Source organism: Grus americana, chromosome 1, assembly GCF_028858705.1.
Source record: "Grus americana isolate bGruAme1 chromosome 1, bGruAme1.mat, whole genome shotgun sequence".
Lineage (NCBI taxonomy): Eukaryota > Metazoa > Chordata > Aves > Gruiformes > Gruidae > Grus > Grus americana.
This window is the reverse complement of record NC_072852.1, coordinates 93,940,213-93,960,218: the sequence shown is the minus strand read 5'-3', so window position 1 is coordinate 93,960,218 and position 20,006 is coordinate 93,940,213. Positions and strand designations below refer to the sequence as shown.

The window sequence follows — 20,006 nt, the reverse complement described above, 5'->3', positions numbered from 1 at the left end:
TATACTTGCAACTTGTTAACTCTCATAGTTAACAAAAAGCTTTAACTTACATATCCACGTCAAAAGTACGTTTGATTTCCCTAATGTAAACACTGAACCTATTACTTTTTGTTCTGAGATGTTGTAAATAGAATTTAAAATTTAAAAGTTTGTTTAGAATTCTCTATTTTTATTACTTTCTGAGCTTAAAAATGGGGACAGTAATAATTTCTTGCTCTAGGTGCTAATCCATGTCTTGAGACAGCACTGAAGATATTCAAGTAGGAAAAACAAATGAGGGAAAAGTATAATTATTGTTTAAAACTAACTTACATTTATCACCAGCCTGACTACATCAGGATTTCTTTCTTTTTTTCTTTTTTAAAAAGAAGAAAGGTTGCTCTGGTAAGCCTCCCATGCTTTCTGGGCTCAGAATTAATCTCTGTTATAATCTCAATTATAACACCAGGCAGGGAGATACTACTTGAACAAGCTGCCAGCCTCAATGCTAAAAACACAACCTGGTGGAAGTTATTGAAACTGTCCCCTCACCCCCCGACATTAATGAAAAGGCTAATCTTCTCTAAGTCTCTTCTAACCTAGCAATCTCTTAAGGGGCTGGATCCGTGATTAAAAAACAGAGGGAAAGCAGCTGTCTTTTTATCCTCTCTTAATTATTCCATGGTAGTTGATAGGTGTTGATTTCCTGGGAGTGTCACAGAGGTTACGTTTCCCTGTGTTGCTGGGACTTAATGTTCAGAGGGGGGTTAGTTGTTTGAATGCTTCAGTGGGAGCTTTGGAGATGGAAAGACTGAGTCTTGTTCTCTGCGATTTCATCTGATCATGAAGGGCAGCCTTTTATTTGGAAACATGCACCTAAAGGCCAAAAAAACAGCTATCCAATGTCAAGGCAAGGAAGGCCTCTTTAATTACCTTTTTTCTTTTATTTTCTTTTTGGTTTTGGGGGTTTTGTTTTGTTTTGTTTTTTCTGCTGTATCTCACCAGCTGGTGGCCAGGAGGGCTTTAGAACGAATTTAATTAAAAAGTCAAAAATAACACCTTGCTCTTTCCTAGTGGAACTTGGTTAATAAACTTCAGTAAGTGTGGCAGGATTGTTCTTTTGCTGCTCTCCCCAGTCTTCATTGCTTCATTTAAAAATATGAGTCACTAAATTCTTACTAGTAAATCCTGGACATGGCTGGAGATGATCAAGTGCTGTACTTGCATTTTTAACTTGTAGGGGTTAGTTCTGACTGGCCATGAGCCACAAGGTGCCTGATTCCTGGTTGGAAGTGCCCAGCTCTCCCACCTGGGTTTTGGGGAAAGTGTACAACATTGCAGGTTTTGTATGAACATTTCCTGCTTCCTCTGATGTCCCTACTTGTTTGCTTGTTTAATTAAACAAGAGAGAAGCGCAAGAGGGGTAATGGTCTACTGTCCTTCGGCCCTGCTTTGTCCCACTTGCAGTGGCAATGATCATCAGTCACCTTGTTACTGTGTTACTCTAAGTGCAGCTACCTCTTCTTCACATGTCAGGTTCCAGGAGATTTAACTTCCAGCCAAGAAATAACCCATCTGATACCTGAGAATGGGTTATTCTCAGTGCCCTGGCAGTACCTATGTCCAGTGACATTAATCTGTTTCTGCCTCAGTTTCAGCATCTGTAGACTTGGAAAAATTCATCTTCCAAGAAGGTAGGAGAGAGAAGGGATGCTTGGGAAGTATTCAGTTGTTATTTAGATGAACAGAGGGACATAAGATTAGAGGATGTCTCTTCTAAAAGAGGCTAAACATTCAAAGTAAAGATATTAATATTTTTTTAAAATGAAAAGCCAACAATAAGCAAATAACTTTGACTGCGAATCTGTTTGGTTTTTCTTCTGCAGCCCTCTCCCATGGCAGCTGTGTGAAGCAGAGACAGTGAACAATGTGAGGAAGCCTGATGCATGGGGTGGGATTTGTATGGGTCCAGATGTGTGTTTTAAAGTAAAATCTCAGGGCCAAGCGTGTTCAGCTGATCATTTTTTTGCATGCAAACTTTTTATTTCTTTGGCGAATTCCTCCAGGTTGGAAAGACGTGTCAGTGGTGAGCTGTGCTTTCTGGGTATGTTGCTACGTACATCACCAGTTGCTCCTAGTCTGAATTCTTACAGCTGAAAATAGCGATTGGGCTATTCCCACTAGCCAACCACCAGGTAACTACTCTCATTTTGGACAATGTTGTGGTTGCAGGCATCCTGAGCTATGGTAACATAGTTATAAAATTGAAATTCAAACTGTATGAAAGTCAGGTATTTTAAGAGATTAGACTTCTGGAGTTTTTTCCCTCTGGGAGACAAGACTTTCAAGCATCAGGTACCTTGTGTGAGTGATAACTGTCGGTGCCTAAGCGTAACTTAACTTTTAGTATCTGAAAGTGCATTTTATTATGCAGGATGCAATTGTAGCAGGCTACTCCAAAGCAAATGCCTTCTTGCTTCTGCCTTAGGGACACTAGCTGTAAAATATCCAGTCTTATTGATGAAAAACCTGCTTCCCAGCCCAATTGGTCCAACTGGAATTGGGTCCATTATCCATTCCTTCCATATACCCTTCCTCCTCCGCAGCTCTGTCCCAGGAGTACTTTGGGGAAGCAATGCACTTTCTTTGCTTTGTGGCTGCCTCCATTTCTAATTCGTCTTTGCTGAACATATTCTTTACCTCTAGCAATTCACTAATGTCTGCTTCCCTTTTTCCTCATTTCGAAACCCTCCCACCAACGTGAGCTGTTGTCACTTTGTGCAGGCTTTTGATTTCCTTTAAGCTCTAAGCATCTTGAGGAAGGCAGATTTGATCTGATTTTTTTTGGAGGCTCTAATCTGGTATCACTCCACTTGAAGCCCCGTGGGAGAGATGGGCAGTCAGTACTTCTGAAAAATCAAGCTGCTTCTCTTTTTATTTGTCTATAGAAAGAACAGTGTATAACTACTGAAATATTACTACTTTTGTGAGCTATTTTCTCTGCATTTGTCTCAACTTTGAATCTCCTGATTTTGGAACAACTAATTCTAAAAAAGCTGTGTGGAAATAGGGCTTCAATTAAAAAAAACCCAAAAACCCAAATAACACAGATTTATTTTAGAGCTGTCTGAAAAACTTAAGTTGTTGAATTGAAATACACAGTACTTCAATGAGCTCTGATTTCTGTGTTTATTTACATTTGTAATATAATAAAACTAAAAACTGTCTTATAGTCTCCTATGCCATTTGATCATATGCAAAGAAAAATTGCAGTTGTAGCTTCTCTCTCCTCTTTCAGCATTTGAAAAGGAGAACCCAAACATAAACATATTCCATGTTACCCAAACATTCTACCTGACATGCAATTATTTTTCTAGATGCAAAATGGTACACTTCCAAGTACCTAAATATCCTATAGATTTTAAAGTACATTTTTCAGTTGTTCAACAGTGGAAGTGGGCTGGATATTAACTAGAAGTAGCTATTTGACACCTGGTGTAACTCACAAGATGAGTTGATTGATACAGTAATCTTGGTAATTTTGTTATGAGTTTACAATTAAAAAAAATACGTAAAGGCTGATAAGAAGAGAGGGAAGATGTGTTAGAGTATGAAGTTTGAAAGTAGCATGATTGGGATTACCCAGATGTAAAAATACTTCAGACCTGTCTGGCATGCACCTTCCGATGGTGCTGAGATTGCTGGGAATTGAGGATTCTCTCCTAAAGTCCCCCCTTTTGAAGAACATCACATTGCTGCACACCTGCAGCTGTACAGTTTTGAGGACCTGCAGCCAGTACCCTTACTCCATGTGGGGCTTGAGGGATTAGTAGGACTAGTTGCCAAATAAAGTGGCGTATAACACAAATAAGATCAACAAGCTCTGGGCCTTGCTGCTTACGTAGATGGTATCTCTCATGTTTTTTAACTGCAAGATCTGTTGAGCCTTGTGAAATGATGGATTTAACTTAAATCCTGTTTTACAAAGTTTGCCAGATTCTTTCTTGGCTTTATAAATCCCATCAGTGATCTAGCAAGTCATTTCATCTTTTAGAAAGAACTGGAGGCAGAGGAATTCAACAGGGGCTATTGAATTAAACAAATGCAAAGTTCTCAATAAGTAGCCAGAAAATGTATTTCTCTAAAAACGACTTCCAACAGTATATTTTCATAATCAAGTCCCTGACTATGTCACATCCAACAGATCAGAAATTTCTCAGGCCCTATATCTGAGCTAGGTGCATCAGAAGAAATCGGGTGCTCAAATGCCTTGTTGTGTGCCAAGGTCCAGTGTTTATAGGTCACCAATATTCACGTGGCCTCCACTTAACCCTTTAGCATGGAACTGAACCCAGGTCTCTCATATCCCTGGCTGAGTACTGAAAATGTTGGACCTCTCAGTGAAACAGTGGCTTCCTTCACAGCTGCCCTTTGTGGAGGGTGTGTGCAGTTCAATCAGGCTTGTCTGAGAAGGTCTCAGCCTGAGGCGAGAGGGAATGCCTGTTTTAGGGATGCTGAGGGAGCTTTTCTATGAGGCAGACCTTGAGCTGGTTGGCAATGCCAAGTCTCAGGCAGTTAGGCTTGCAGCCAGCCTCAGAAGCACGGGGTCTGTCCCTGGAAATGCAGCCAGAAGGGAGTTCAGCTGCCTGTAAGGTGCAGCAGGGGTTTTGTGAGTAACGGTGAGACCAAGGGATGGACACAGTAGGCATCAATGGTGGAGTGTAGGCATGCTACCTTCTCCTTGTGCACTGAAACCTCAGTGCAGAAGGGTCTCTTACTATTACATTTTGATTTCAGAACGTAGAAGAACGAGGTTAGTGCATTTATTTAACGTGCCTGGTGGAAATATTTTAAGACTACCTTCTCTGTGTAACTATCTTGACTGTTACCAGCTCCTTCAGTTAGAGTCCGCATCAGCGTGAATGCAATTTCCATGCATTGTTTCAGTCTGGAAATGAAACAATTTTCATTAATGGAAACCTGGTTCTCAAGCAGAACAATTAGACCCACTTCAGGTTGAAAAAAGATAAAAGCATGCTAATTTGGATGGAGGACTCTTCTTTCAAGGCAGCCAATTGAGTCATCAGCCTGCCACCCACCTGACCGTCTGACAGGTAATTAGGAGATAGTCCTCTTTTTGTGTAGAGCGTGTGCGTAAACCTCCACACTCTGGTGTCACTGCCCATTGGGACTTCCAGAGGAAAGAGCTAGTCAGTGGCAAAAGAGTGAGGAGAGCACGTTTGTCAGGCTGTGCCCAATGAACTGACTTGGTTTTTGTTTTAGCTCATGATTTTTGTCTTTTAACAGCTACCTGAAGTTTCTGGCAGTAAAGTCGTCATGGCAGACCTGGGCTGCAAAAAGCCCAACGACTGCACCGTCTCCAGGCTACTCAGCGTAGTGGAGAGTGAACTCCGGGCTGGGAGAGACAAAGGCGACCCCACTGAGAAACAGCTCCAGGTTGTCTTGGAGGATGCTACACTCTGGCAGAGATTCAGGGAAGTCACTAATGAGATGATCGTGACCAAGAATGGCAGGTGAGTGATCTGCTCAGCGCTGTGGGCTAAGTGTAGATGACAGTCAGGGGGGTTAAGTGGTATAATAATAAACTGTGTGTGCAGACTAGAAAGAACTGCAATGAGCATATAACAGTGTTATCCGTGCAGCCTCGCACTCCCCTAAAACCAGCATATGAACAGAACGGGGTGTCCCTGCTCCTTTTTGGTCACTGCTAAACCTTTCCTGCCACCCTTTATTCCTGCTTGTGAAACATGCTGGAGAAATACTGACTGACTTAAGGATGCATGAAAAGGAAACTTTTGCAAGGGTACCTCTCAGAACCTTTTGAATGACTTCTTGTACTAATAACCATCAGCCTTTATTAGCAAGTCCTTACCTGTAAACCTCAGAAGCAGATTGATGGTGTTATCCCCAGCTGCAGTTACTGTCTGTCTGGCCTTGGGTATTAACAGCTTGTACAAGCAGTCTGTACTAGAATGGGGTACGATAAAACTGTGCCTTACATGGCATGTATACGCAATCTGAATTGTGGTCCCACAATGGTATCGCTCCATAGTTCTTGCTGGCACCCTTAGAAACAAGTGTGGAATATTGGTTAACACAATAGTTTAGTTTTAGAAAGAGGAAATATTGTGATGTAGGTGGATTTGGGGAACACAGGCATAGGAAAAGAGTGCAAAACCTGGTGAGAAGGATACTGATTCTCAATCAGACACTGGCTTGAAGGAGGCTGTCCACAGAGGTGCTGCTCTGAACCGGGCTGACAGCAGAGTCCAGCCCATAACAGACAGGCAGCTACTAGAATAAAGTTTGTCAGTACAGTGGTACTAAGGATTTTGTTTAATGTACCCTGACTACCCCTCTGCTGTTCCCCATCATCTTCCCCCCCGCAACATGCACACGTTTCTTTTGCGAGACCTCTCAGAAGATCCGCATAGGAGGAATTAAAAGATGGAGAGAAAGATTTACTTATGTGGTGTGACTTTTATTAATTTTGTAGACTTTGATGTAGCAGAATTTGTGGATGATATTACTGTTGACTGTAGCTTGACAAGGGACATAAGTGAAAGCGGTTAAAAGCAAAAATCTAGTCTCTTGGCTCAGCAAGGTTATTCTGTTGAGGGAACAGCTAGCTTCCCAAAATATCAGCTCTTGGTGTAACACTGCCTATTTCTGGCTCCTCCTAATAACCTATAGGGATAGAAATCTTCTGCTGAGAATCTCTTTACACCAAGAAGCTGCTTTTGTTTCATTTAAATTGCTTTAAAAACCGCTGTTCAGCTACAGCAAACTTCTGAGTGCGCTTTCACTTAGTGTACAGTAGCTTAAACTGACTCCTTAGCAGCGTAAATGACCAAAAATGAGGTAAGATAGGTTTGCCTCAAATTAATTAAACTGGTACAAAGAACCACACCTTACCAACAGGGTTTTTTTCAGTTTCTTTCCTCTCAGCTAATGTAAATCATGATTGCATGGTGAAACTAGTTCTCTCTAAAATGCCTAGGTGAGTACATAGATAAAATCATTTTATGATCTTGATAAGGGAATCTTTCATTATTTGAATACACCTGTTTACTTTTAATTTCATTATGTAAGCTGCCTTATTTTTCTTTATTCTAACTTACACACTCATCAGCTTGATCCTATTTTTCCTAAAGCCAGTGACAGCTCTAGTAATGTCAGTAGGGGCAGAAATAGGTTCTTTATGATCAAACTACAGCAATCTCAAAATAAAAAATTATAAAAGTGTGTCACGCTGTCATAAATAAATCCTTTTAACAAAGTTATCGTAGCATCAGGGACTATGAAAAAAGATCTCTTGCATTTCCGAAAGTATCTTCCATAACAAACACATCAGCACGCCAAAAAAAGGAAATACAGATAGTGGCCTGCAGCAAAGCTTTCTGAACCACTCTGTGCTGTTCAAAAAGACACAAACTTGAGACAGTTTCCTATGAGTGCTGAGGATTTTTTAGGTTCAGGATTCTTCAGTGATTGTCTCCAGAGGGATTCTCATTAGAAAAAATATTGATCTAATTCTGCTGCTGCTTAAATCAGTAGAACTAATTCAGTCATTCTTGCTGAAGGGTATATGAACACTTTTGAAAACTGTGTTCTACGATTAACAAGAAGAGCCAGTCTGAACTTCTGCGTGTGAAAACTAAGACAGTCTGTGTAGACACATTGTTAGCAAAATTCAGAAATTAAACTGAAACCTGATACAGGAACATCCCAGATAATGAAAAGCTGTTTGATTAGTGATCCTCAAGTGTCAAATTCTAGCAGACACAATTCTATCTGTTGTGATTGAATCATCTCTAGTTGGTACTGCAGGTCCCAAAATGTCATAGATGAACCAACTTCATGGTTAATACATAGATACATAGATATGTCTCAATTGCTGTAACATACTTCATTATAATAAACACTTGCCATAGCAATATGCCTAGGTACGCAGGGATGATAGATATATTCTGAACAGGATAGACATCAGTGAAATTAAACCGCATGTTATACCACAAAATACATCCCAGTGGGTGCAGCTAATACGGTGGGAATCAGTCTCCTATTTTACTCAGATTTATTGTATTTAATTGGCATTTCATTATCAACTGCTCTGTTTTCTGATTGAGCAGGTTTTCTCTCTCAGTGTTTATACCATATTAGCTATGCAGTATCCTGAGACTTTGCAATCCATGTTACTTCCTGGAGGCTGGAAGGTGCCACTGTTCCCCTCTGCGTGCTGGGAGAATCCACAGTGGATCAACGCACGCAAACATGAGTGGGGGGAAAGAAACCCTTTCCAGGCTTAAATGGTAAAGCAACTTTACAGGTTTCTACACATGCAAGTTTGATATCAAACATCTTCTCCCTGAAGTTCTGTACTGTGGAGTAACCGTAGCAGATCTGCTCTAAATAAATTGGAGAGGCTGAAGTGCTCAGCTATTGCAGTAATGGAGGTCATGTGTGTAGCTACCTGATCGTTGAAACAAACGTTCCGACTGAAACAGATTTGCAGAAATCATCATTTGCCATGCCAAAAGACAGACAAATCTGTTTTTAACAGTAAAGCCCCTTAATGAGCAGAACAACTGAGCTGGTAAGTTTTCCATCGTTAGAATCTGTACAGTCAAGACATGCTGGTCCAAGTGAGGCAGGGATTAACTGTGTGCGAAGCAGGTTAACGCAGGGAAGTGCTATAACCTGTGTCATACAGGAGGTTAGAGTTGATGATGACTATATTCTCTTCTGGCATTAGTCTATAGGTCTTTTGGGGATAAACTCAAGCCTCTCAAGTAGAAAGGCAGAGAAGTCTACATTGTGGGCAGAGGAATTAACAATCTGTATGTAACACAAATAGCTCTGAGAAATCTAGTGAAATTAATTTTTCATGTAGATGAATTTTCCCCTCCAGTTTAAGCTAAATATCGAAGCGTGTTACTTTGAAGACTGCCTGTCAGGGGTTTGGGGTGCAGGGAGCAATTAATCCATACTTTCATCACATCCCAGTTTGATAGCTGGTGCATCCTGGTCAGAAATACACATTAAATGTAGCATATAAATCCTTGGCTAAGCTTCCATTTAGTTAGAAAGAAAAGAGTTCAATATATCTTTCTCAATGTTACACTGGCCCTACATCACCAGGTATTTATATTAGATGAAAAATCTCAAATTTCTCAAATCCTGTCTTTTCCTGTCAGCAGCAGGTGCTGAATGTATACAGCAAGAACTATATAAAGGTGTGCAGAAAGGTAGGTGGTGAGTGGGAAATCACAGGAGATTGTTAGCAACCTGCGGTTGGGTGTCACTGGAGAGTATGGCTGCAGGGGCAGAGACTTTTGATGTCCCTTGAGAGAGCCTGGAGTTTCGGTTCCCTTCTTGTGTGTTTTGGATGTCTTGCACTGCTACCTAACTAAGCCTAGAGAGCTACCTTACCTTAGCCCCGTGGCCACGGACCTCAGGCAATTGCTGTGGTTGCTTGGTGTAACCAGTCTCTCATAGAGAAAAGCAGCTTGAAGATTCGTTGGCCTGTGCATAAAAATGTGCCATGGCAAAACAGCAGTTGCCAGGAGAGGTCAGTACGGAGGTGTCCGGGGCAGGGAGGCCTCTTACTCCTATAAGAACGTAGGAGTTGATAGGTGACAGCTATAATAATCCTCCACAGTAACAATGTGTATTCTTTGACAAGCTAGGAAACTTAATGAACAGGATACCTCTGTTGGGAGACTCCTCTTCTGCTGACCACAAATTTTTCCCAGTTCCTGAAACTGTTGGAGCTTTACTAACTCTATTGCTGCAGACTTTCAGGCACTGAGATGCCAATTCAAAGCTGTGCGGTATGGATAACAAGTACGGGGACAGACAGAAAACTTCTGAATGTCTAGCTGTGAGCTGCTGCAAATCTCCTTTACAAATTAAAAATAATAATCAAAAGGGGATTGAGAAAAGGTGATAAACACAAAAGAAGCATTTTCCCAAAACTGAATGAAGACAGGATTTCAGTTTTAAATGCATAAGATGGTGGGAAGGCTGGATGATAGAAGTTTAGAACTTAGTAAAGGACAACATGACATCTAAGGTGGAACTAAAAGGAGAAGAACCTGATCAAGCTGATGAGGTCAGGGAATATGGAAGGAAGGGACCAAATTACTGGAAGAGCTGCCAAGTGCAAGGTCTAACAGCAAGGATTTTAATCAGACTTCTCACACTGGAGATTTATGTAATAGTAGTGGGACAGTACGTGAATACTTGCACTGAAGAAAGGGAGAAAACACATTTTGGCTAACTACAGGCTTTTTAATATATCCCTGTGATAAGAATTCAGGATGTATTTTGAAGGAAAAAGTAATGAAGTATGTGGAAGACAGTGGAAAATGAGATAAAAAGGCATTTTATTAAATTTAAGCCATGCCAGATTAGCCTGACACAACACTGATTAAAAAGTACTTTTAGGTGAGGAAAATGTAGCAGACGTATTGGGGCATTTAGAATAGTGCTACCTGGAAACCATTACTTAAGTGAGAGATGTTGGGGATTAACACAAGAACCACGAGAAATGACAGAGGGAAGTGACTGACTTTGCTCACAAATATTATAGAGTATGACCATCCCTTCAAAGGAAGGGAGAGAAACCTTTTGTACAGAGTAGCGTGGTCAATAAATCTAACTGGAGTCTGATGAATACCTAGCTGGGATTATGTCATGAGTGCTGGAGCTTGCAGGATGATTTCAGAAGATATATCCAGAGTCAGACAAGGAGGGACTCAGCCACTGGACAGAGTATGGGAGCGTGTGTCAGGGGAATCTAAGCACCAAAGAAGTGCACTTTATAATAGGATTCTGTAGTTAATGCAGTGAATCTGTGGTTCAGCTCCACCTTCTCAGTGATTTTCGACTCTGTTCAATCCTGTTCATGCCTTCTTGTCCCACACCTAAGGACGTATTTAGCAGGTTCAGATCCCATGGACTCTGCTGATGCTTTACACAGTTCATTATGTTCTTAACTCTTGGCATGATCAAGACCTTAGTGCCCTACTTTAGAGATAACGTGGTTTTTTCCAAATAATTGAAATAAAAATAAAATGAGCGATTAACCTTTAAGAGACTTCTTCAGCTGGAGGGAGGGAGGGAGGGAGGATGGACTGAGAGCAGCCCTGAGGAGAAGGACGACTTGGGGGTGTTGATTGATGAAAAGCTCAACGTGAGCCGGCAATGTGTGCTAGCAGCCCAGAAAGCCAACGGTGTCCTGGGCTGCATCAAAAGAAGCGTGTGACCAGCAGGTCAAGGGAGGTGATCCTGCCCCTCTACTCCGCTCTGGTGAGACCCCACCTGGAGTACTGCGTCCAGCTCTGGGGGCCCCAGTGCAGGAGAGACATGGAGCTGTTGGAGAGAGTCCAGAGGAGGGCCACGAAGGTGATCAGAGGGCTGGAGCACCTCTCCTATGAGGACAGGCTGAGAGAGTTGGGGTTGTTCAGCCTGGAGAAAAGAAGGCTCCGGGGAGACCTAACTGTGTCTTACCAGTACCTGAAGGGGCCTGCTGGAGAGGGACTGTTTATGAGGGAGTGTAGTGACAGGACAAGGGGTAATGGGTTTAAGCTGAAGGAGGGTTGATTTAGATTAGATGTTAGAAAGAAATTCTTTACTGTGAGGGTGGTGAGGCACTGGGACAGGTTGCCCAGAGAGGTTGTGGAGGCCCCATCCCTGGAAGTGTTTAAGGCCAGGTTGGATGGGGCTTTGGGCAACAACGTGGTCTAGTGGAGGGTGTCCCTGCCCGCAGCAGGGGGGTTGGATCTAGATGGTCTTTGAGGTCCCTTCCAACCCAAACCATTCTATGATTCTATGTTTTTTACATTGACCTAATCTGTGAGCATCTGGTTGCAAACATACTGGGGAGAATCTTTCAAAACCAGTTTTCAGTGGCGTCTCCCTTTTTTGTTTCCTGGCCAGGCGGATGTTCCCTGTTTTGAAAATCAGCGTGTCAGGCTTGGACCCAAATGCCATGTATTCCTTCCTGTTGGACTTTGCCCCAACTGACGGCCACCGCTGGAAGTACGTCAACGGAGAATGGGTGCCAGCTGGGAAACCAGAGCCACCAAACCACAGCTGCGTCTACATCCACCCAGACTCTCCCAACTTTGGGGCTCATTGGATGAAAGCTGCCATTTCCTTCAGCAAAGTCAAACTTACCAACAAGCTCAATGGGAGTGGGCAGGTATGGCCTGATGTTTCCCTATACACCTCTTGGCTTCAATTGCAAGCACCTACCAATCAAGAAATATCAAGGGTACATTTATGTAATTATAGAGGCCCTTACAGGCCTCTTCACCCACAGATGCCAATTATTCTCTGGAGGCCAAATGTAAACAGGACTAAACAGGCCTTAATTGGCGCTTTCAGATTTTAATGGACTTCTTGATGTTAAGAGAGACAGAGTGCTGTGGTTTACTTAATCATCGGGGGGCTTTTCAGAGTTGGTCTTGTGTGCTGGGGATTTTTACATAGGACTTCAGAGAAGGGGGAAAAAATGGTCACGGGTATTAGGTTTTTGTTGTGTTCCCCCATGTTGTTTGGTGTAAGTGGAATGTTGGCAGGAGTCAGATAGCAGAATAAAAGGCTGCTCCTAAATGAAATAATTACTATGTCTGCTTCTGCATCATGATAATTATCAATATTCTATTGAATCAGCTTTGGCCTTTGGAAAGAAACCACATGTACCAGAAATAAGTGACTTTCTGTTTGAACCCCTTAAAAATGCAAACAGGAAAATTAGTTTTGCTTCGTATTTTATTTTTGATGATGCATCTAAAGGTAAAATGTTGCACAAGACCTTTTGTTTGCTTGTTTGTTTTGTACAAAACTCCTACATTGGATGATACTTGTCAGCCTGGAATCAATTTCTTTCATGTAAATATTATATGTTCTCTATCTGTTATTTCCATTAGGTTTGTGAGGTACCTCCATAAGTCTAGTACCCTAATTAGGTAGGAAATTATCTCGATTTTTACACACTGGAGAACTGAAAGATGACCTGACTTTTCCCAAGTCATGCATGGAATCAGCACACAAGATTTATTGTGGAGCATAGAACAGGTTCTGAATTTGCAAATTCTTGTTCTGCATCCAGGGCCTCAGAAAAGTATGCAGGGGGGTAAAAAACCTACAGGAGAACAACTTGGAGGGTCAAAGAGAGACCCTGCAGAAAAAAAACAAGGGAACACTGCATGTATGTGTGGTAAAGTGGAGAGGAAAAAAAGTAGGAAGGGAAGAAAAGCCAAATGAGAAACAGAGCCTAAACAAAAGTCGCTAAATAACAAACAATTGAAGGTCTCCTTGTTTTCCTTTGACAACAGTGTTAAGGTAAACCATGTCCTCACCCTGTGCTTCAGCTTCCCCTTCTGTGGTGTTATTAGAAAGTAGTAGCTAACTAGCAGAGCTTTATGCTAATGGCCGTGTGCACATAAATATATATGCATGCACACAGCACTTGCCACTGTGCAGATCTTTTAAAAAATATCTTTTTCTTGCAGTAGAGAAAATTAAGCAATATAGAAGGCTTCCTCAGGAAGGTGTATTGTGGAATCAACGCTATTCACAGCTTTTAATGCCAGGTTAGAGACATCTGCCAAGGCTTGTCTAGGTATGCTTCATCTTGCCCAGAAAGATGACTAGGTGATGGCCTCAGCTCCCTTCTGGCCTCGATTTCTGTGATGGTGGTGCTGAGTCTTTCAGATAGTAGAAGCAGGACAGGAATTGCCCCTTAACTGCTTGAACAGCCTCTAGTGCAGTGGAAGCCCAATGGTTTGAAGGCCATAGCTGCTAACACAAATATTCACTAATGCTGCTGTGTTGAAAGCTTTAAATCCAAGCCCAGTGAAGCCTCACTCTGTTCAGCCCTGTGGTTCATCAGAAGGGAGGAGGGCACCTGCCCTTCTGCTCTCAATAATCACCGACTGGGGAGGTTTAGCAGTGACATCTGGTCTATTATAGAGCCAGAGCGAAAGAGCAGCTGTGGGATACCAGAGTGGCACTGGGGTCTGTCTGTCTTGTTTTGTTTTCTGCAGATAATGTTGAACTCCCTGCATAAATATGAGCCCCAGGTACACATAGTTCGCGTAGGAGGCCCCCACCGGATGGTGATGAACTGTTCCTTCCCTGAGACGCAGTTCATAGCTGTGACTGCCTATCAAAATGAAGAGGTAGGCGGATGTCACGCTGAGCTCTTGGTCATCACTGATGAGATATATTAAAAGCTTATTGACTACAAGATCAGCATGGACAGACAGGTCCTTTTCTTGTTTCCCCACCAGCCCCATGCCGTGTAATGCTCCATCCAGTCTAATGCTTTGTCTTCTCTCTGCAGCAGAACGTTGTCTAATCCAGTGTCTGGCTGCAGTACTAAGCCAGGTTTTGCGTAATATTCTGCCACAGCTATTCCAGACTGGTCCATCTGTCCTGGCACCCCAATCCCTTACTGGAAAAACCCCTACATTCAAGTCCAATATCTTTCTCCAGCAATGAGTGATAGTTATAATGATAACCCTGTCTTCTCCACCCTCCTTATAATACATACAATTCTAGAACAGCACAACATTCCATGGGAAAATTTCTTCCCAACCCCAAAACCGTAATTGAGGGATGCTTTGGATTGTGACAATTGCTAACTCATGTGCCATATCCCTTAGCTAGTGTTGCTGCAGATTTGATTCATGCTTGGTAGGAATTCCATGTTTAAACTCTCTTGAAAGGGCTCGCCATCCCATGGGGTTTCCCAGACTAGACCGCACCATTAGGCTGCCCCCAATGGTGTTCAGTCTGTGGCACTGATCAGTACACAACACCCTGCAACAAGCAAAGCCATCTCATAGCCAGCCCTGGAAAACTTCATGTGTGGGGATATTTTGTTGGGGCAACCTAGGCAGTTCCACTTAGGTTACTCTGGAAGATGTTTTGTCAAGTCTCTATTCCACATTGCCTTCACTAACATGCCTTGTTTTCTGTAAACTGAAGATAACAGCTCTCAAAATCAAGTATAATCCCTTTGCCAAAGCCTTCCTGGATGCGAAAGAAAGGTGAGTTCATCTTTTTTTTTTTTTTTTTTTTTTTTCTTCCAGTAGCATTGTGCTGCTGATATGGTTAAACCTGTGGCATCACAATGTGAAAGATAAATTATGTAACTTAATCTTGTTTCTGCTGTCTTAAATCCAGAGTCACTCCACTGAAATTAGTGGGGAGACTCACTATATAATTATTACCACAATAAGGTCTGAAGTGGGCGAGTATCCTCTTGGAGATCCTAGGACTTAGCACTGTCTACACAAGAAGCCTGAAATCAGGTGGTAGTAATTTCCCCAGTAATGTTATACACCACATATGTTCACTACATTGTACTTGTGCTCCAATGAATCCCATGATTTGACAGCTTAGGGAGAATAAAAGTTAACTGCAGATGTAAAAAACATAACTAAAGTGAAACTGCACTGTAACCGTAATATAACTATGCTGCTGTTATTAAACCCGTGTGAAGTGTTTATTTAAAGTAACCTGTAGGTGCTCACTATGTAAGGTATTAGAGATGCTTCCATCAGCAACAAATTGTGGTTTATCTTTCAAAGTTTTACTTGCATTACCCATGCTAATGCAGTGGGGCATCCAAGCGATGCATTCCAGTCCCTAATTGCTAATAAATTTTGTTGGGATGTGCTATGTCTTCTGACACGCGAAGCGTCCCACATGCCTGCAGGAGAAATCTGTATTTCTTTCTATTCCTGTCGCCACTTGAGAAGCTGCTGTGTCTCAGCGTCAGGGTTCCCAGCTGCGGAGGGGGAATGCTGCCTTTGGCTTGCCTGGCTGAGGAGGAGGCAGAGCCCTGCCATGGTCTGGGCAGGAGGCCAGGCTGAGGCCGTTGGTGCAAGCAGGAACGGTGCCCACAGGTAGATTTAGAATTCCAGGTTCAGTCCCCAAATTTGGCACAGACTTAGGAACATTTTTATGCATGCCATGAAACAGAAGTTCCTGCTTCCTTTATGGCAGACTGCAGAAAAGGACTGCTGCCTAGCAAGTGATTAAAGAAGATGGATTTCCCTCCTTTTTAACTTTCCAGTTTAAGTGAATGGTTCTGTTTTTAACTTTCTTTTGTTTTACCACAAAGTGTTTTGCTTTTCAGAAACCATCCCAAGGATGCTCCAGAAACAGTCTCTGAAGGTCAACATATGACATATTCTCACTGTAAGGTTTTTATTCATGTCAGCTGGAAGTTTTGTGTGATATGATAGGTGCTGGGAGCCTGGGACTTGATTAACTGTATCATACCAGTCATTCACTGAGTTCTGAATTGTATTCACAGAAAGAGACACTTTAAAAAAAAAAGATTGAGGAAACCTCACAGTGGGAAATAATGTGACAGTTTCTGCAGAGGGATCATTTTCCTTATGATCCAGCTTTTCCAATATTTAAAGGAATCTAGAATCAAGATGATGTATGGTATTTTTAGGGCTCTCTTCCCCCTTTTTTTATTTGTAACTGAATATTTTTGTCACCTAAAAAATTACCTTTCATTGGTGAACAGGTAAAAAAAAATGGGGGGAGCAGAGGTTGTGTTTGCTTTAATGATGGCCAGTTATTCTTTCATTCGTTCTTTGATATTTGTGACATTTTCTGTTAGCTGTTTTCAGATCTTGTTTGTAGGGTTGGTGGGTTTGGGGTTTTTTGGTGGGTGTTTTTTGGGGATTGGGGGTTTTTTGATTGTCCGTTGTTCCATAAACCAGTATCTTGGGAACTGCTTGGTATTTCTGAGTCACAGCTGATTCTGCAAGAAGGCTGGTTGCTTTATTGTATTGCAGTGGTTTAATGCAATCATAGTTTTCTTCTCTCTTTCCCCTCGAAGTGGGTGGCTGGTTGATTTCCAACCCAGATACAATGTGTGCATCAGGAAGCTCTAATTATCAGTACACTGGACCTTTGCCTCTGCCAGCTCCACACACTCCCCACGGCTGCGAGCGATATTCAGCGCTGCGAGGGCATCGGGCTGCTCCGTACCCACCTTCCTACATGCAGAGAAATCATTCACCTACAGGTACAACTGTAATGCTGCTTTGCTTCCAGGGAACAGACAATCTCCTTGTGACTGACCTTTCCTTTAGGTTAGCATGAGCATTAAAACAAGCAAGAGCTGAGGCGAAGAGCTTGATGAGTCTCTGTAATAATCTGCACTGAACCCTGCAAGCACAGGGTGGCAAAATAAGAGGTACAAAGAGCTGGGTGCACTGTAACTGTTGACTATAAATGAGAGTGAATGATCTTGCTTAAAGTATAGCTCCCGATTATACAAAAAGAGCAGTGTAAGCCTTCTTTCAACGTTGTGCCATGAAGTAGTTGTGCTCTCAAGTCGAAGCAGCCCTTAGGAACATGGTAGGAGCTGACTTGAGACGAGGGCATTTTGGTATTGCCAGAATGTCTTTTGAGTCCCTTTCACTCTCTAGATCTGGGTGCAGAGTTCCAGAAATTGATTCTACTTTGATCAGAGGAAACAGAAACAAGAGTAAGGATAAAATAATCTGCTTGCTAATTATAATATAGCAAGGCATGCTGTTTAATGGAAATATTTAAGCTCAAGTTATAAGGAAATCTGTATCAAACGATTGCCAGTCATATGGTAATTTTCATTAATGAAAAGACTATCAGTCAGACTTGCAAAAATGCATATCCTATGTCTATCATGCTGTACCTTCTCATATATCACACCTGGAATTACAATGGCACCTTGGTACTCTCTTAATAAACACATGAATTTTGTCCTTTTACCTGTGGTTAGGAACCTCCTGATCAGACTGCTTCCTCAGGCCTACCCATGTTCTCTTGCCTTAAGACAATGTCTCTGCAAAAGTCACTGAGGATTTGTTTGTTGCTTTTTTCTGCCTCTCCCCCCAAGTTAATTTGTTGGAGAGCTCCAGCAATAATCTTCCGGTGTTCTCTGGACATGACAGCTGGACTTTGCCATCCTCTCCACATGCTAATTTGCTCTCAGTGCCACACACGAAGGGAGCTGCCAGCCCTGGACCCAGGTAAGGTTACGAGAAAACTGCTGATACTAGAAGCAATGAGGCTTGTAGGATTGCCCTGGTGATTCACACTTTGTCCCAAGCTTTAATCGGCATCCAGGATTTGAAATGTGTCCTAAGTGCCAAACTCAAGATTCCTGGACAGATCTTTCTGACAAGCTAATTATCTCCTGCTCTGAAATCAATAGGAGCTTTGTCTTTCCCCAGCACTGCTGAAAACCAGGATCTTGGAACAGCCACAGAGAACTCTGGTATCTACAATCTGTGAGCATTTTACAGCCAAATTATTTTCCTCTATATATTCCTCACTATTCTCTTGCATGAAATGAGGATCCTACTCCCATGCAGGGCTGTAACAATCTAACTCATGTTTTATTGTAAAAATATTATTAATGGGGTAGTAAACAGTTCAAGGAATGGCTGGAATTTAGACCTAGAGAGTCAGTTAATTATCAAGTATTTCACCTTCTTTTCCCAAAATAAATGCACACATTTATTTTCTGATTTAGGTGCCAGGAAATTCAGCTGCAATTCTTTAAAATTCATAAGCATTCATGAAAAAGATCTTCAAATCTTGAAACCTCACATGTATTTGTACATTTCTCTCCATAGCTCTCTCCAAGGCCACTGGGTTTGCTGGTTGCTGGTGGTTCTTCACTTAAGATCTCCAAGGCTAATCTAGTTTAGTAATTTGTTTCAGATAGCTGCCTTTTGGCAGATAACGCACTTGACTTTACTGTGGTAAGTCAGTGCGGGGGAAAATGCTTTGCAATAAGAAATTTAATTTTACTGCTTTTTTTTCCAGCCACTACCCTTGCCTGTGGACAGTGAGCAACAGTGCTGTAAATGTTGCCAACCCAGGAAGCGAGGTGAACAGCAGCCCTTCAAGCATGTTTCTAAGGGGTAATGTCCCCTTACCCACCGCGTCATCGGTCCAAATCCCTCTGCAGGGAACGGTGTCGGGCGGTATGGAAACACAAGGGGAAACCGCTCTAGGCAGACTAGCCGACTCTGTGTGGCCATCCTCACACTCCTTTTAATGGACAGGCAGCTCATGAGGGAAGCTCAGCCAAACGAGACTGACACAAATGGCAAACGAGGCCCCTAGAACTGCAGCTCAGAGCAGGGATGTGTATGCAAAAAACTAACTTCATTGAACATCACTTTCCATAATGTACCTATTGTGTGCCAGAGAAGCTAAAATGCATAATGCAAAGGCAGGAAATGTTATGGGAACCAGCTTATTACTGTAACCTTTATGTGTCATTCAGGATGAAAGAATCTTTATAGTTAGTTTTTGCTTCTATATCACATTAAAAAATGGTCAGAGACATGGGACTGAGTGAAGCAGACACAGCAGCTGAATGTTTGCATGTAATTTTAAAAGTCCTTTCTGTAACTAACAGCCAAGTCCAGGGGAAATTGTGAGCAAGTTTGCAACTGGTAATTTGAAGGGACAGCACTGCTTTAAAGACTTTCCAAATCTGTCACATGAAGGTTTTCAGAATACCTGAAACTAAACCTTTCAGGGGATGAAAGTAGTCTGACACCCTAATGCCACCTCCATACAGTATTCTCTGTCCCCTTCCCTGCTCCAGCTCCTGTTTGCTGTTTGTGTGCTGTAGGGATAATGAACACACTGAAGATGAGAAAGTGGCTGCATTGTAGCAGCAGGGTGAAGGGCATCTGGTTTAGCATTTTATAGTCTGATGTGATGGTCTTTGAAATGAAAAGTTTCAATGTTTTCTATATGTGCTATTTTTGAAAGGGTGGAGGGAAAAGAATTGTAGGAAGAAGATTCAGCTTGCATTTCCACTTTGTTTCAGGTATAGAGTACAAATAAAATATGAATAAATGGTGTATTATCTCTTCAGTGCCTTTCCAAGGTGTAAACACACAGTCTTTTTCACCTAACAGCCTCTGAGCAATTTAAAGCAGCTCTGCCAGAAGCAA

The 20,006-nt window shown here is 42.1% G+C and overlaps 1 protein-coding gene across 4 annotated transcripts in view; it reads left to right on the top strand.

Moving 5' to 3' along the window:
* Positions 1-20,006, top strand: part of TBX19 (T-box transcription factor 19) — a 26,626-nt gene extending 6,620 nt beyond the window's left edge. Inside the window, exons 1-9 of one of the 4 annotated variants that reach the window (XM_054836183.1) lie at positions 3,632-5,093; positions 5,287-5,513; positions 11,944-12,208; positions 14,058-14,192; positions 15,004-15,065; positions 16,160-16,221; positions 16,880-17,068; positions 17,924-18,056; positions 18,859-20,006. In XM_054836183.1, coding sequence (XP_054692158.1) covers positions 5,317-5,513; positions 11,944-12,208; positions 14,058-14,192; positions 15,004-15,065; positions 16,160-16,221; positions 16,880-17,068; positions 17,924-18,056; positions 18,859-19,093 — 1,278 coding nt within the window. In that variant the 5' untranslated portion in view covers positions 3,632-5,093; positions 5,287-5,316 and the 3' untranslated portion in view covers positions 19,094-20,006. Of the gene's footprint in view, positions 1-3,631; positions 5,094-5,286; positions 5,514-8,146; positions 8,313-11,943; positions 12,209-14,057; positions 14,193-15,003; positions 15,066-16,159; positions 16,222-16,879; positions 17,069-17,923; positions 18,057-18,260; positions 18,733-18,858 lie in introns of those variants that run through there. The other 3 variants (XM_054836203.1, XM_054836198.1, XM_054836188.1) reach the window with 3 other exon arrangements.